We start from the raw sequence: 14917 nt of genomic DNA on the forward strand, positions 1-14917 counted from the left end.
CCTTTGAAATATGAATTTCATTTTTCTTCTTCTTCATGACTTTTTTTTATCGAGAGAGAGATTGAGAGAGAGAGAGAGAGAGAGACAGACAGACATACAGGAAGGGAGAGAGATGAGAAACATCAGTTCTTCATTGCAGCACTTTAGTTGTTCATTGATTGCTCTCTCATATGTGCCTTGACCAGAGGGCTAGAGGGCTCCAGCCAAGCCAGTGACCTCTTGCTCAAGCCAATGACCTTTGGCTTCAAGCCACTGACCTTTGGGCTCAAACCAGCAACCATGGGGCCATGTCTGTGTTCCCATGCTCAAGCTGACGACTACGCGCTCAAGCTAGTGACCCTGTGCTCAAGCCCAATGAGCCTGCACCCAAGCTGGAAATCTTGGGGTTTTGAACCTGGGTTCTCAGTGTCCCAGGCCAATGCTCTATCCACTGTGCCACTGCTTGGTCAGGCCTTCATGACTTTTAATATACTGCCTTTGAAACTAGCAGAGTCCACTGAGATACAGGGCCTGAGAAGACCATCAGGTTGAGGGGAAACTTTGAAATGAGACAGGTGTGTTTTAGAACCCTTTATTGGCTGTATGGCCAAAGGGAAATGATGTAGGTACTCTGTGTTCCATGTCCTGACTCTGAAAAGGGAAGCAGTGATATGGGTGCTAAGATGACTGTTTGGGCAGTTACTCAACAAGCCTCTTCTACAAGCACCCCCTGTGCCCACATCTAGTCCAGGGATACACAAAAGGACAGTGCCTGTCATCAGAGAGCACAGGGTAACAGAAACAAATACGGAAACCATAATCCCAATCTCACCTGCAACCCCCCTTCCTCCTTCAGGTCTTAATGAAGAAATGTAGCCTCATCTCAGCTCAAGTCAGCGCCTTCCTTTTCGATATAAACTGAAGCCAGGACTGGGGGAGGCAAGCCGGGTGGCCGGGGCATACAGTTTCGGGATGCATTTCCTCTCCAGGTTGTAGGGGTTCGGCGTTCCGTGTCACTAGGCTGAAAAGCTCTGAATTTGTATCTATCTCATGAAGAGAGAAAGGGGGACTCTATTGGACAGAGGCTGTGAACCAGGGCCATGAACCTAGTATTAAGTGAGCTGCACGCCACCAGTCGGCTAGGAAGGCTCACCCGGGCTTTGGGGGGAGTTTGACTTTGAATTTAGAAAAAAATGAATTTGTTCTTGGTGATTTGGATTCTGTTCTTGAACTGAGAGTGGAAATATGAACTAAGTGGCACAATGACTCACAACATTGAAAACAGAAGACTTATAAGCATTTTGGGGACTTCATGGTGTTGGCTTTAGTTAACCGCGTTGGGTTCCCATACCCCAGGTCAGGCTTTACTTTGGCTTTAGGCAGTCTCCAGACAAACTGGTCCTGTTAGGATACAAACTGGTCCTTATGTGATAGGTTCTAAGCTGTGGGGCATGGTGGAGTAAGCAATTATCCAGTTACTGTGCTCAGCAAAGTCAACAGGTTCTGTTCGCTGTCTTCCCCTTAGGAGTGAGGTAGACCAGCTGGACTGGTGTGAGATGTCAGCAGTCAGGTAGGTAGGTGGGGGCGCCCTTTACCCACAGTTGTGAACCCAGAGGGTGAACATCCACTGGTGACCTGAGGGGACACCACTGAGAGGTCAAGTCAAAGAAGCAATTTTGGGTACACCACAGAGCTCAGAAGGCCTGAGTGGGGTGTTGGTGTTTGGATTCAGAGCCAGAGAGCGGAAGAAGCAGGAAGGGAGCCAATGAGAGGATAAGACCTGCATTAGTACTTGGACTCTATTTTGGGATGGGCTGTTTCTACTTAAAATACTCAGCAATGGACAAACACCTATGAATAATTTAGGTCCATATATTTCCTTTCTTTTCTTTTCTTCTTCCACTTTTTTTTTTTTTTTACTTAAATAATCTAGATGACCCCTTGAGTTTTTCTTCATGTTACCCATTGTCACTTGTTTAACATACTTGTGGCAAAATCTCAGCTTGTGGCTGTCAGTCCAAAGCACTTCATGGGGTCTGGTTTGGTGGGCTCTTGCCTGTGTTGAACAGGGAAACCAATTCCTGTTCTCTCACTGGCTTTTCGTTCCCTGTTGATGACTGCGTGACTGTGCGTTGGAGGTGGTCAGGGAGGAAGGAGAGAGTCGGGTAATAATCACTCACTCCATTCATTTAGAAGTATGATATTCAGAGCTCCCCATGTGCCGGGTGCCAGGGACGAACACAGGGGTGCGTAAGGCACAGTCCTGGCATTCAAGGGGCGCATGGAAATAGTAATGATGTTTCCCTGACGGTCACAATGCACGATGTAGCAACGTGCCACGAAGTGGGACTTGAGCCTGGCCTAAGCGCCGTGTCTGTCCACGCTCGTGTAGAGATGGGCAGCCTGGAGCTCCAAGGCAAGCCCCTCAGCTCTTAGCTGGGGTCACTGTGAAAGCAGGACTGGGGGTGCCTGGGGCTGCGGACCGACCTAACCTCCCAACACGAGGCAGGCGCTCCTTCACGCCGGGTCTTCTGGTCATCAGGGTGGCGTGCATTCAGCTTATGACAAGGTGATGGATAACTATCTGACCTCTTAGCCCTTCCCTGGGGTCCCCTTACAGTCTTCACAAGGGAGGAGGGACCATACTGATCTACAATATCTTAGAGCAGGGGTCCCCAAACTTTTTACACAGGGGCCAGTTCACTGTCCCTCAGACCGTTGGAGGGCTGGACTAGAAAAAAAAAATTATGAACAAATCCCTATGCACACTGCATATATCTTATTTTAAAGTAAAAAAACAAAACGGTAACAAATACAATATTTAAAATAAAGAACAAGTAAGTTTAAATCAACAAACTGACCAGTATTTCAATGGGAACTAGGCTCCTCTCACTGACCACCAATGAAAGATGTGCCCCTTCTGGAAGTGCAGCGGGGGCCGGATAAATGGCCTCAGGGGGCCGAATGCGGCCCATGGGCCATAGTTTGGAGACCCCTGTCTTAGAGAGTCTGATCTTTCCTAAAAACAACAACAACAACAACAACAACAAACTCCTTCAGCTTTGATCTTTCATGCTTTAGAGATCTGCACCCAAGACGCCTTGACATACGTCTTTACTGAAAGCTATACATTCCCAACGTGTTTTAAGTGCCGGTACAGACCTGCCCTTTCTGCACCAGAGTCACAAACTCCTCCCAAATCCATTCAAGTCCCAGCCTCATGAGAGCAGCAACCCGGGACTGTTTAGTATGCAGAACCTAGAGCCCAACAGGCAGGCAACAAATACTCCTTGAATAATTTACCTTCTCAGTCTTGTCCTCCCTCTCATCCTAATGATGTCCTGCAGTTTTTGTGGGGCTGTGAAATCTAATCTATCTTTGCCATCCTCTCTTGCTGATGGATTGACCTTGTGTCAGAATTCTGGTCCCCAAAATTGGAGCAGCCATTGTTGGACAGGGGTTTCGGAGGAGCCCCGAAAGGGGCGGCTGACTCCGTTGGCAAACGCCTTCCGGGAATCGTGGCCTCTTGTTCTGCGCCCTCTCCATCCTCCTGTCTGCAAAGTGGCATTTCTTCTACCCGTGTCCTGAGTTAGAGACAGACATGTATTTTACTTATGCATTCCCTAATCCTTAGTTGTCCCTGTTTTATAAGCAGTCATGTGTATTCAGCATGTAATCACACACACACACACACACACACAAAAGAAGAAAATATTCTGAAATTGTTGACTCCAGCCAACTGGAAAACCAGCTGACTCAGGGCAAGGATGTGTTGTTTACAAAAACGGTTCCAAAAACAGTTCTCGATTCATGTGTAAATTGTATGCCAGTCAGCACTTTGTTTAGAGACGGCTGTTTTAACAATTTACTCATTAAAAAACAAAACAAAACCCAACACGTTAGTATGATTTCATTGCACATTGAGCTCATGTCTTCACCATGAAAAATTTTATCAGTTCCTGATTTAGGAGCGTTTGGAGCTTCAAACGAAGAGTGTAGGCAAAATAAAGTCAGGAAGTGGGAGGGGAGGGGTAGAAAACCCCAGCACTGAATGAATGTGCAAAGTATTGTTCATACTTGTACATGATCTAGGTAAATGATATCAAATACCAAATCGCAGACAAGTCCAGAGTCCAATGCGGAGATTTGAAAGGAACAATGCATTGCAGGTTGATCGACATCACCTTGAGTTATCACCTCAGTTCCCTGGTGGGGAAGGTGGTCACATAGCTGCATTTACTGGGAGAACGGTCTTTATTCCTACCAGGATGTGGCCAGGCCTCCCTCGGAGTGTCCAGCACTCCGAGGTTAATAAATCTACTCTTCTTTCTTCCGGTGCCCTGCAGGGCTGTGAAAAATCTTGCAGTGAGAAAAGCTGGCTTCCAAAGTACTGCCTGAGTGACCTGACTTCTTAAAATAGTCCTTCATAAACAAAGCTCACATGATGTCATGGGAGTGTGTAAATCCAAGCACGTTTCCCGGGACGCACAGGACAGACTATCCTGGCCGCCACGGCCCTGTGGTGTCTGAGGGTGGGGCAGAGTTTCTAGACCCACGCCCCAAGAAAATGCTGGGGAAGAAACGCTTCACAGAACCTGTTCTCTTGCTAACTGAGGCTCAGAAGGAGAGCTCCCAGAAATTCACCAACCTCCAGTTTCTGTTACCTTGAATTCCAGCTCTGAGGAAGCAAAGAACACGCTCCCCGATCAGTCTGTCGAGTGAACAGATGTGCTGTCCACGCCTGTCCTGGACCTGCCCGTCTCTCAGGGAATCAATATCGTGCCCATTTGTTGGTGAGAGGGAAGGTTTGAGATGAGCGCTGTTAAGTGTCTCTTATGTTCTGAAAATAAACACATGTAGGACCAACTAAAAAGAGACACACTTGTGAAATGAATAAATTAGCATCCTAAGAAATATTTAGACAACAGTGAAATGTCATATCAGCATGATTGTAGTAGTGTCCTTTGATGACACGTTGCCAGCAGCACTGACTTGGGGATAAACTTTTTTTTTTTTAAAAAATCATCTTTTCTTCCTTGGCTTGGTTTCATTTATTTTTGAGGAGCTCTTCAAATGCCATCAATCACCCAGATGTAAATATGACTAATGCATTTGTCCTACTTAGCATGACATTGCAGCAGCTGCTTCTGAGGCACGGCCCTCCCCGTCTTCCCAGTGCTAATCTAACTATGCTCTGACCCACCGATACTGGTCAGATAACAGGACCGGAGATGAAGGAAAATGCATTCATAATCCAATCTTGCAAAGCACGCGCCCTACAATCATTTTACAACTCTCACTAAATCAGACGTCAAGTCTATTGGCCACTTCAGGGCAAAGGTGTCTACAGACCAGGGTGACTGGATTTAACAGGTCATTTGAGAAGTCATTCAAAACATCCTGTGCAAAGCCTCCTCTCTGTCCACCCACACTCCAAAGAACAAAATAAGGAAAGGAAAGGAAGGAAAAAATAGAACCAAAATGGAGAGTCTCTGGGTATTTTTCACAAGTAAGAAGGAATATTTCCATTTTGTGGCATTCATAGGAATCTCTTGGGATTGTTGACACTCAAATCTGATTTTGAAAGTCATTTTCTCAGATATGCTGCTATGAGGCAGCTGGTTTTTTTTAAAGCCTATATGAATTGGCTAAAGGAAAATGTTCAAGAATGAAGATATTTGGGGTTTTAAAAAAGGCATACATGCCTGACCAGGCGGTGGTGCAGTGGATAGAGCGTTGGACTGGGATGCGGAGGACCCAGGTTTGAGACCCCAAGGTCATCAGCTTGAGCGCGGGCTCATCTGGTTTGAGCAAAGCTCACCAGCTTGGACCCAAGGTCGCTGGCTCAAGTAAGGGGTTACTCAGTCTGCTGTAGCCCTACGGTCAAGGCAGGAAAAAAAAAAAGGCATACATGGTCCTGGCCAGTTGGCTCAGTGGCTAGAGCATAGGCCTGGTGTGTGGATGTCCTGGGTTTGATCCTCGGTCAGGACAAACATGAGAAGCGACCATCTGCTTCTCTTCCCTCCCTCTCCCCCTTCTCTCCCTTTTTTCCTTCTGCAGCCAGTGGCTCGGTTGGTCTGAGCATTGGCCCCAGGAGCTGAGGATAGCTTGGTTGATTTGAGCATCAACCCCAGGCGGGGGTTGCCAGGTGGATCCCTGTTGGGGTGCATGAGGGAGTCTATCTCCCCTCTTCTCACTTAAAAAAAAAAGGCACACCATCTTAGGGAGCTGCATTCATTCATTTACTGGATATTTGTGTGTTCTGAAGTGAGTTTCTTCCTTGATATCGACTACCAAACCGGGATGATTTAAATCACTTGTCATTTGCTGTGTGTTAAATAGGCATACGATTCTGTCCCTTTGATTTGAATTAGCAGACAGAGAACATACACTATATGCTTACGTTTCAACTGTACAAACGGGGAGAGATGTTGGTAATTCCATTATACTGTACTTCACTGGGAAGTCCATCTTTCCCTTCAACGATCAGAAACGCATTTTTAAGCGCATGCAAGGCCCACTTCTCCCCCGACCCCCACCCCACCTACTCATACCATAAAACTCTGTCTTACCCGGTATGAAAAATGCATTCTCCCCCCCAAGGAGCTTTTTTTTTTTTTTTTTTGCATTTTTCTGAAGCTGGAAACGGGGATAGACAGTCAGACGGACTACCGCATGCGCCCGACCGGGATCCACCCACCACGCCCACCAGGGGGCGATGCTCTGCTCCTCTGGGGCGTCGCTCTGTCGCAACCAGAGCCACTCTAGCGCCTGGCGCAGAGGCCAAGGAGCCATCCCCAGCGCCCGGGCCATCTTTGCTCCAGTGGAGCCTCAGCTGCGGGAGGGGAAGAGAGAGACAGAAAGGAAGGAGGGGGGGGTGGAGAAGCAGATGGGTGCTTCTCCTGTGTGCCCTGGCCAGGAATCGAACCTGGGACTTCTGCATGCCAGGCCGACGCTCTACCACTGAGCCAACTGGCCAGGGCCAAGGATCTTTTTTAAAAAAGGCCAAATGATAAGCTAAAAAGTCTCTTGCTATGAGTCAAGTTTAATGACCATGATTTGATTTAGTTCTTACCTGGCTCTCATCTCTACTGTTTGGTGCGACGTGTGTAAGCCAGGAAAGAAAATGCTGCGCGGGAAGTTCCCGTCTGACAGCATGACCTTGAGCATGGGCTACCCTGGCCCGGCACACCTGGCGGCCTCTGCCCGAGAGTTCTCCTGGAGAAATCACCTCCACCCTGACACTTCTCTGATCTACCTCTCCAAGAGGTTGCAGGAGACTAATGAGTGACGCACTTTAACATTTTAGGACCCCCCAGAAGAAAGAAGAAAGCAGCAATCTTTCCGGTTCCTTGTGGCTGCCTCTCAGTTTTCCAATAGCTAAATGATTTTCACCATCTTATCACTAATGAGCTGAAGAATGAGAACAAAATGAGTTTTAAATGTTAGAGAGCTCATAATATTGTCACCAGCAATTAAAATAGAGGAAAACCCTAATTATAGCAACAGTGCTGAGACTTTATCTATCTTGTGAAAAATCTAGTAACTACAACCTCATCATTAATATTTTATTTAGATCTCTAATGTCATTTTGTAATGAATTTTCTGATGGGTATACTGAGTTGGCAGGATAAACAACTTATTTCAGAGGTGGGAGGAAAGTCTGTGTCTTAGACGCTGGACAAAGGCACTAGGATCATTAGTTTCAATCACGAACATGGAGCCGATTTAACTAGAAATGAATGAGGCATCACTGTGGCCCTGGGGTTACCTATAGCTGAGCTTTGTCAGGGTCAATGTAACAGGAACCCTTTAGAGTGGGCTTTCAACCTTCTGATGTTTCCTCAGTATTTCCAATGCCGCTTGGGACCTACACAACATATGGGTCATCAGGCCTGCCCTGGACAATGATCTCTCTGCTTGGATGGGAAGTCCATGACTTGAGTGAACTTCTCTGTCCACTGAGTAGAGAAGACATAAACCATCTCTTTGCTGATGGCCAGGAAGCCCCTGGAGGGGGGGCCATTTCGGTTCCATCTCGTACCCACAGTGGAAAACACGTGTTGGTCTAAGTGGACACAGGACTGTCTCCTTCATCCGGGGTACCTGAAGAGAGCTGCAGCTGGGCTGTTACCCTGTCAGGCCACAGGACGGAAAGAGGAGCCATGGGTTCTCATAGCTTGGAGTAAGGAAGCCCCTCAGCGGCTCATTGGCTACTTTTGGAAATGGTGTTTTGGGTGAAATGCAACGGCTGCTCAGGTGTGCGAACTGTATACTCGCCCTTGCTTCCTGCTTCTCGAAAATGCTGGGTTAAACAGGAGCCGTTTTATTAATGGGAATCGAGATTACTGTAGAGAAAGATGACACTGCAGGGTTTATGGCCTTCCGTTGACAAAGTTGTAGCTAGCTGAGAACTTTGATGATGAGCTTCTTACAAAGAGCCTATTCCCAGCGATTCCATCATTTTTCTCCTGATTTTCCCATTAAATATTACTGCTTGTGCCTTATGGGGTATGACTCTCTTGGGTAGTGAAACAGGTACTCCTCACTCTTGGGCCACTTCAAGTACTTATGTGTTTAGGACAACCCCCGATGGTTCCTGAAATCCTGGCCCTGGAGCTAGGATTTCCATCCTGCTCTGAGCACCTGGGAGGGTCATCATCTTTGGGACATCCCTTTAAAGTCACTAAGAATCCAGCACGTCATCTCTGAAATGAAAACAAAGGATGATCCCATCTGTTTGTCATCATTAGATGTGATAATGCATATTAAGGGACTTAGTTCCATGTGAACACTGAATAGAAGTAAAGGATTTATATTGCGGTTTGATTTATCCAAAGGTATTTATATGTAAAAGGCTGTCTTACATAGATACAACTTATCTGTGTGTGCAGAAACCTTTCGCCAACCCAACATCAGGGAACTTGGATACTTTATAAGACTGTCTACGCAATGAACAGTCTTGTTTACTCAGCGACTGTTTGTTGAGCACCTACTATGTGCCTGGAATATTTTGGGGTTCTAAGTCTAAAGCAGTAAACACGACAGACAACGTTTTTGCCCAGAGGTGGTATTTAGCTTCTGAGGTTGTGCCGGCAAGGGAAGAAACAGTAAATATAAGCAAATGAGATCATTTCAGGTAGTGGGTGTGCCCTGGAGACAATAAAACACTTCATGTACTAGGGAGGGAATCTGAACTTATGAGAAGGTGTCAGTCCTGTGAAGACCTGGGAACAAATGTTTTAAGCAGCAGGTGCAAGGGCAGAGGAGTGGGAAAGAGCTTGGGATATCTGAACGACAGAAAGCGACAGTGTATTTGGGGCCCGAGGAGGAGATGAGAAAGAAAGATAAATAGAGAGAGAAGCAACAGCCAGCTCACAGAGGCTGGTGGAGGTCATGGTAAGGAGTCCGGACTTTATCCTAGTTGCTATGCAAAGTCGTTAGCAGATTGTACGTGTACCTTATACAGGCCTCCTTGTTTGTATGGAAAATAATACAGTAAGTAGTAAGTAATAATACAAAAATAAACTCTGTGTTTCATGTACTCACAACTGTAAATATTTTGCCTTGCCCTGTATATTACCAAATAGGGAAAACGAAACAATACCTATTAAAAAATCACCGATTTTTTTTAAAAGCGATTTCACTCCTTCCATCTTCAGCCCTCCGCAGTCTAAGAGAGAAGCTTGGACCTCTAGAGGGCGCCAACGGAAAACGTTTTGTAGCCAAAGCCACAAAGGTTCTTCAGCACCTAAAGGGAAGGATAGCTCTCTGTCTGGTCTGGAGAGGCAGGTGAAAGGTGACTCAATTCAGGAAACTGGAGTTCATCTACAATTCCTCCTCCAACGGAAAGTTGAATGAGCCTGGTGTGCATACCAGGACCTTGTTTTCACAGTGAAGGATTGTTTAGAATGAGGTGGGTGTGGGAAGACATTTTGGGGTTATTTTTAATTTTCTGCCATCTGGTAGTATTTGAGTAGAGTATAAAACAAATATGGGGCCGACATTGAGTTTCTGGATTCATTTGGCAAGGACACTGCCTCTATAGTTAGAACTTAGAAAATATTCATCTCTTGCCACTTAGAATGTGTTATTCCAAATACTATTCCAAACTGACATGATGAAATCTTTTAGTAATGGCTCCTGACGAAGACTAGTGTATGAAAAGCAGTTGGTTATAATAAATGGAATTTTCTGCAAATGATCTGATAGCTCTGCCATATTGTGAGGGGAAAGAAAAAAGAGAGGAAAAAAGAAGAGGGCGAGATGAGGGAAAGGGAAGAATAAGAATGGGAGGAGAGATTTGCTGACGTCAGGTACATAGCAAAGAAAACGCAAAAATAAAATGAGAGCACTTGGAAGAGAGATGTAGACGAGATTCAGTTCAGGTGCATGTACCAACAGGATCGAGAAACACAGTTAAGATATAATTTTATAAAATCCCAAATGGCATCTTTATCATCTGTAGGCATTAAAGGTTCCTGATAATTTTGACAAATCATTCATTATTATCTTTCATTAGGAAAGGTTTACCTGGTCAATCCCTACTCACCCAGGCTCTCATTAGCTCCATCTCATCCCTGATGGCCATAGCCATGGACTTTATATACTCTTCGTTCTATGCAGGGAGACTTCAAAATGCACTGTGAAAGTGGTCAACCAGATAACTACCCTGAGCAAATGCAGACAGAGCCATCAGAGAAGGGAGAGAATCCCAAATTGACAAGAAGCCCAAGAGGTCAACGATGGGTAAACCACTCACATGGTGCCACAACAGTCAAGAGCAATTTTCAGAGGTGGCACAGGCGGTGTACCAATTTATTCTAAGATCCATCTACGCAGAGCTGACCACAAGGAAGAGGAGTATTTAATCTTCTGATACAGCAAAAGTGACACGGAGCCTGAGGTCAGCTAGCGTAGGAACACTCACGCAGCCAGCCTCCTGACTCCACACCTAGTCTCAGCCTTCTACGGGAAAACACTTCAGCTGACATGGTTCCCCCACTTTCATGGAGAAGCCCCCAAATTTAGTCTCCTGTTCCTTACCAGACATTTGGCAAAGGAAGTGCCAGGCTATTAATTATCTATTGATTTTCATGAATGTCAACAATAAAGGCACCGTCTACCTTCTCAGTCACAGACAATGGGAACTTTGTTCACCTAAACACATCCATATTTAATGGGGAAAGATAGGAAGAAAGGGAGAGGAAGGAGAAAGAGAACTAAAGAGTCAAGTTCCACCTAAATATTTCAAACTATCTACATCAAAATGCCCTTTTTCAATTAAGCAAAACCTGATTTCTTTGTCAGTGACCTCCACACCCCACACATACCCTGCTCCAATTCCCAAGGTTGACTTATTCAAAGCATTGGGGGTGGCTTCTATAAAAAAGATATCATCTTAGGTCCCCAATGCAATAAAGAATTCCCAGATAAAACAGTGTCAAAGGATTGTCTGAAGTATTGGGTGAGAGGACACAAGTAGAGTTCCAGCCCCAGCAATTAGTAGGTGTTGAGCAAATGCCGATGCCTCCAAGAACTGAGGGTTTGCAACACAAAGATACACAGAAACCCAGCTCTGAATCCTGAGTCCACCCCCTGCTGTGACTCTCAGGAGTAAAGCTGTAAAGAAATGGGTCATCTTCTCAATTGGGTGCCTCTCCCGCTCCAAAGACTACAGAACCTGGGAGATGTGTGCAGAGCAGAAAGCCAGCTTCTCAGCTGATGTCCGAGAAGAACTACTCATAGAATCAGAATATAAGGTTAGAGTTGGCAGAAACTTTGGAGGTCGTTTAGTTCCAATTCCTCTATAAGGGAGAAATACCATCTGCTAACACCCAGGACCTCCTAGGTGCAAGGCACTGAGCCGACCTGGGCCAGAGGGCTCAAGGGAGCAGGCAGCCTGTCTCTCACCAAGCTTTTGCTAAACAACCCAAAGGGAATCGCGGGGGAAGAGCAAAGCAGGCAAGAGGTACCTGGTTGATGGAAATGACCGCCAGCCTGGGGATCAGCACTTGGAGGGCCACCTGCAGCAGTGAGGTGCCCAGGCCCGCCAGGATGGCCCAGGTGAGGGGCAGAGGCAGCATGCTGTAGGTGGCGAAAAGCGTGAAGAGCACATAGCCAATGCCATCGCCCAGGAGTCCGTAGCCCAAGCCTGCGGCCAAGACCTGGGTGGTCATGGCCACCCAGGTGACCAGGCCGCTGTACTGCAGGTAGGTGTGCGAGGTGGTGTCCTTCCTAACCACCACCAGGGCGCAGATGACCACCTCGATGCCGGTGAAGAAGCCCAGCAGGATGCCCTTGAGCGGGTCCATGGGGGCCGAGGCCAGGCTCAAGTGGAGAACCAAGAGGGTGAGTTTGGTCAGCACGTCCAGAACATTCATCACCACCTCGGATTTGCGCCGCTGGCCGAGGAAATAGCGCTGGTAGAGGCGCTCCAGATCCCGGGACTTGAAGGAGTTGCGCAGGGTGGGGAAAATGACCCCTCGGTAGCTATAGCCCCCGTTGAGGAAGAAATCCGAGTTGCTCGGGGCACAGTCGAGGTGCAGGAAGCCCAGGTCGCCCCCTCCCCCGCTGCCGCTAGCGCTGCCGCTGCCGCTGCGTTCCGGGAAGACTTTGGTGCCCCCCGTGCTGTGCGCTCTCTCCCCGGGGCCCAGCGAGTAGAGGGGCAGCATCGAGTCGGTGGACATCTGTGATACATGGTGGTTGGGGCCGCCGCCTGCAGGGTCCGAGCCTTTGCCGGAGCCTGCGCTCCCTCTGCCGCCGCCGCTGCCCGAGTGCCCGTGAATGAAGCGCTGCTCGGTGATGTGCCGCACCGCCGTCTGCCAGAGCAGCCGCTGCGGCCGAGAGCCGCTCCCGCCGTCGCCGGCCGGGGGCGTCGGGTGGATGGTGTAGAGTTCTTCGCTGCTGCTAAGGCAGCGCACATCGGAGAGCTCCATGGCGCCGGGCCGCAGGGAGGAGGCACGGAACCCGAGGGAGGTGGCTGGGGGGAGGGGGCTCCTAACGACCCAAAGGCGGCGTGGTGAATGCTTGGCGGTGAGCCCTTCTGTCCCCGGCCGCCCAGCAGCAGGAGCCCTGGGCAGGAGGCCCCCTGCGCGTCAGGTCATAGTGCGCCCCGGGGCAAAGGGCGCCTGGAAGAGCGTGGCAGACCCCGGAATCCGTGCGCGCCGCGTTCCCGCCAACCCGCGCAGCTGGGGTGCGCGGCAGCGGCGGCTGTTTGTCCGCAGAAGTCACGGCGCTCCGAGCCGCGCAGCCCCCTCCCCCGGCTCGGTCTTCCTGGCAGGATCTCAGCTCAGCGTCTTGGCGCAGCCTTTGCTCTCCAAGAGGCTTCTAAGCGCTGTGCTTCTGCTGCGCGCCGGGCGGGTCCTGGCTGCGGCACTGGGCTCGGGACGCCCACGACTTGGCGGCTGAGGGGGGCTGGCCTAGGGTGACCCGCGGTGGCGATGGGTGCGAAGTTAGCAGCTGTAGCTGGAACAGAGCCCTTCGGAGAACTCCATTGCGCCGGGATAGGGAGCCGGGGCGGAGCTGGGGGCGGGGATAACGAAGGGGGAGGAGTAGGGTGCCCCGCGGGCTGTTTGGAGAGGAGGGAACCTTAGCGCAAACAAGTCATCAAACAGTTAATTTGGAGGAGGGGGTGCGCTGAGGCTTTCTTCTGGGCTCATCATTTCTGTCTGTCTCCATTTCCCGAGCCGATACTGACCGCGCAGCACTGGCTCTGGCTCGACGCATTCCCTGGGGCAAGGGGAGGGCCACAGGGTCCCGGTCGCCGCGATAGACAAGGTCAACCCTTCCAGCTGTGCTTCCGAGGAGTCGCAGCTCACAGTTCCCATTCCCTTCACTTCGCTCTTTGGAGTCCAACTGGCCCGGAGCTGGGAGGAGCAGGAGGCGGAGGCAGGAAAAAGTGGGGAGGGCTCCAAAGCCAACAGCCTTGAGCAGGAAGGGAGGCCATCGGTGCGGATCCAAGACAAGAACCAAAGCTGGGTGCGTGCGGTGGGTGTCAGGGTCGGGTGAGAAGGGAGGCCGGAGGCCGCGGGGAAGTCGACTGAGACGTCTCCGGATCCAGGGAAGTGCCGCGTGCCACCCTGATGCTCTCAAGTGCGCCGCGGGCACCAGGCGACACGGAGGAATTTGGAGACTTGTCTGATCCGTCAGACACGCGCTATGACTTAAACCCGCCCTTGCGCCAAGCCACGCCCCCGGAACATGGGGGTGGGGGATGGGTTGGCGGGGTACCTGGCACCCAGAAGTGGCCCGGACGCCACCAGGTCTTGAAGGCAGCGGCGAGCGCTGGGCGGCTGAGCGGCGTGGGAGAGGACAGCTGCGGGCTGGGGCGGGCGCGGCGCCCCCAGCCTGGTCCCCGCGCGCGAGAGTCCGCGCTCCAGCTGGCGGTGCAGGCGGGTTCCTCCGCTGATCTTTTTTAGGCACTGGCTCTCGTCCTCCGCAGGTGCGCAGCCGGGACTCGTAGGCCGCTTTGCCCACAGGCTCCTAGAGCCCACGCGCGGAATCGAGGGCCTCCTTAACGCCCTTCCCTCGGGGGCTTTTGGTAAAGCCAACTCTCAGGCTAAAAAGCAAAATTGTAGCCTGAAATTGTAGGCGGGCAGCTTCCCGCGGTGTATCTTTACTACACCAATCCCGAGGGCGCGCCCCCAGGTACCTAGCGCACCAAGTTTCCCCTCGCTCACAGGAAGGGTCGTGGGGAAGGCATTGAGAGCCACCCGCCGGAGCCCCGCTTTTCCGCCCTCAGGGGTCCGGCGCTTGGAGGCGGACAAAGCCCCTAGGACGCTCGGAGCGTACCAAGGCGCAGCGCGGTGGTCGCGTGGTGTCTGCATCCACCCGCGTGGAGCCCGGATTCCAGGTGCCGAGTCCGCAGGGCCAGCGTGGCCACTGCCGTCCTGAGCCCGGCCGGCTGCAGGTGGCGGAGCAGCGGTGGCTGCCACCT

General features: G+C 50.0%; 1 protein-coding gene across 1 annotated transcript in view; it reads right to left on the reverse strand.

Annotated features, from left to right (window-relative positions):
• Positions 1-14702, reverse strand: part of ADCY8 (adenylate cyclase 8) — a 171013-nt gene extending 156311 nt beyond the window's left edge. Inside the window, exon 1 of the mRNA XM_066379537.1 lies at positions 11955-14702. Within this exon, the coding sequence (XP_066235634.1) occupies positions 11955-12917 (963 nt within the window). The 5' untranslated portion in view covers positions 12918-14702. The remainder of the gene's footprint in view (positions 1-11954) is intronic.
• Positions 14703-14917: the final 215 nt, after the last annotated feature.

The sequence above is a fragment of the Saccopteryx leptura genome, chromosome 3 (assembly GCF_036850995.1).
Source record: "Saccopteryx leptura isolate mSacLep1 chromosome 3, mSacLep1_pri_phased_curated, whole genome shotgun sequence".
NCBI classification, from domain to species: domain Eukaryota; kingdom Metazoa; phylum Chordata; class Mammalia; order Chiroptera; family Emballonuridae; genus Saccopteryx; species Saccopteryx leptura.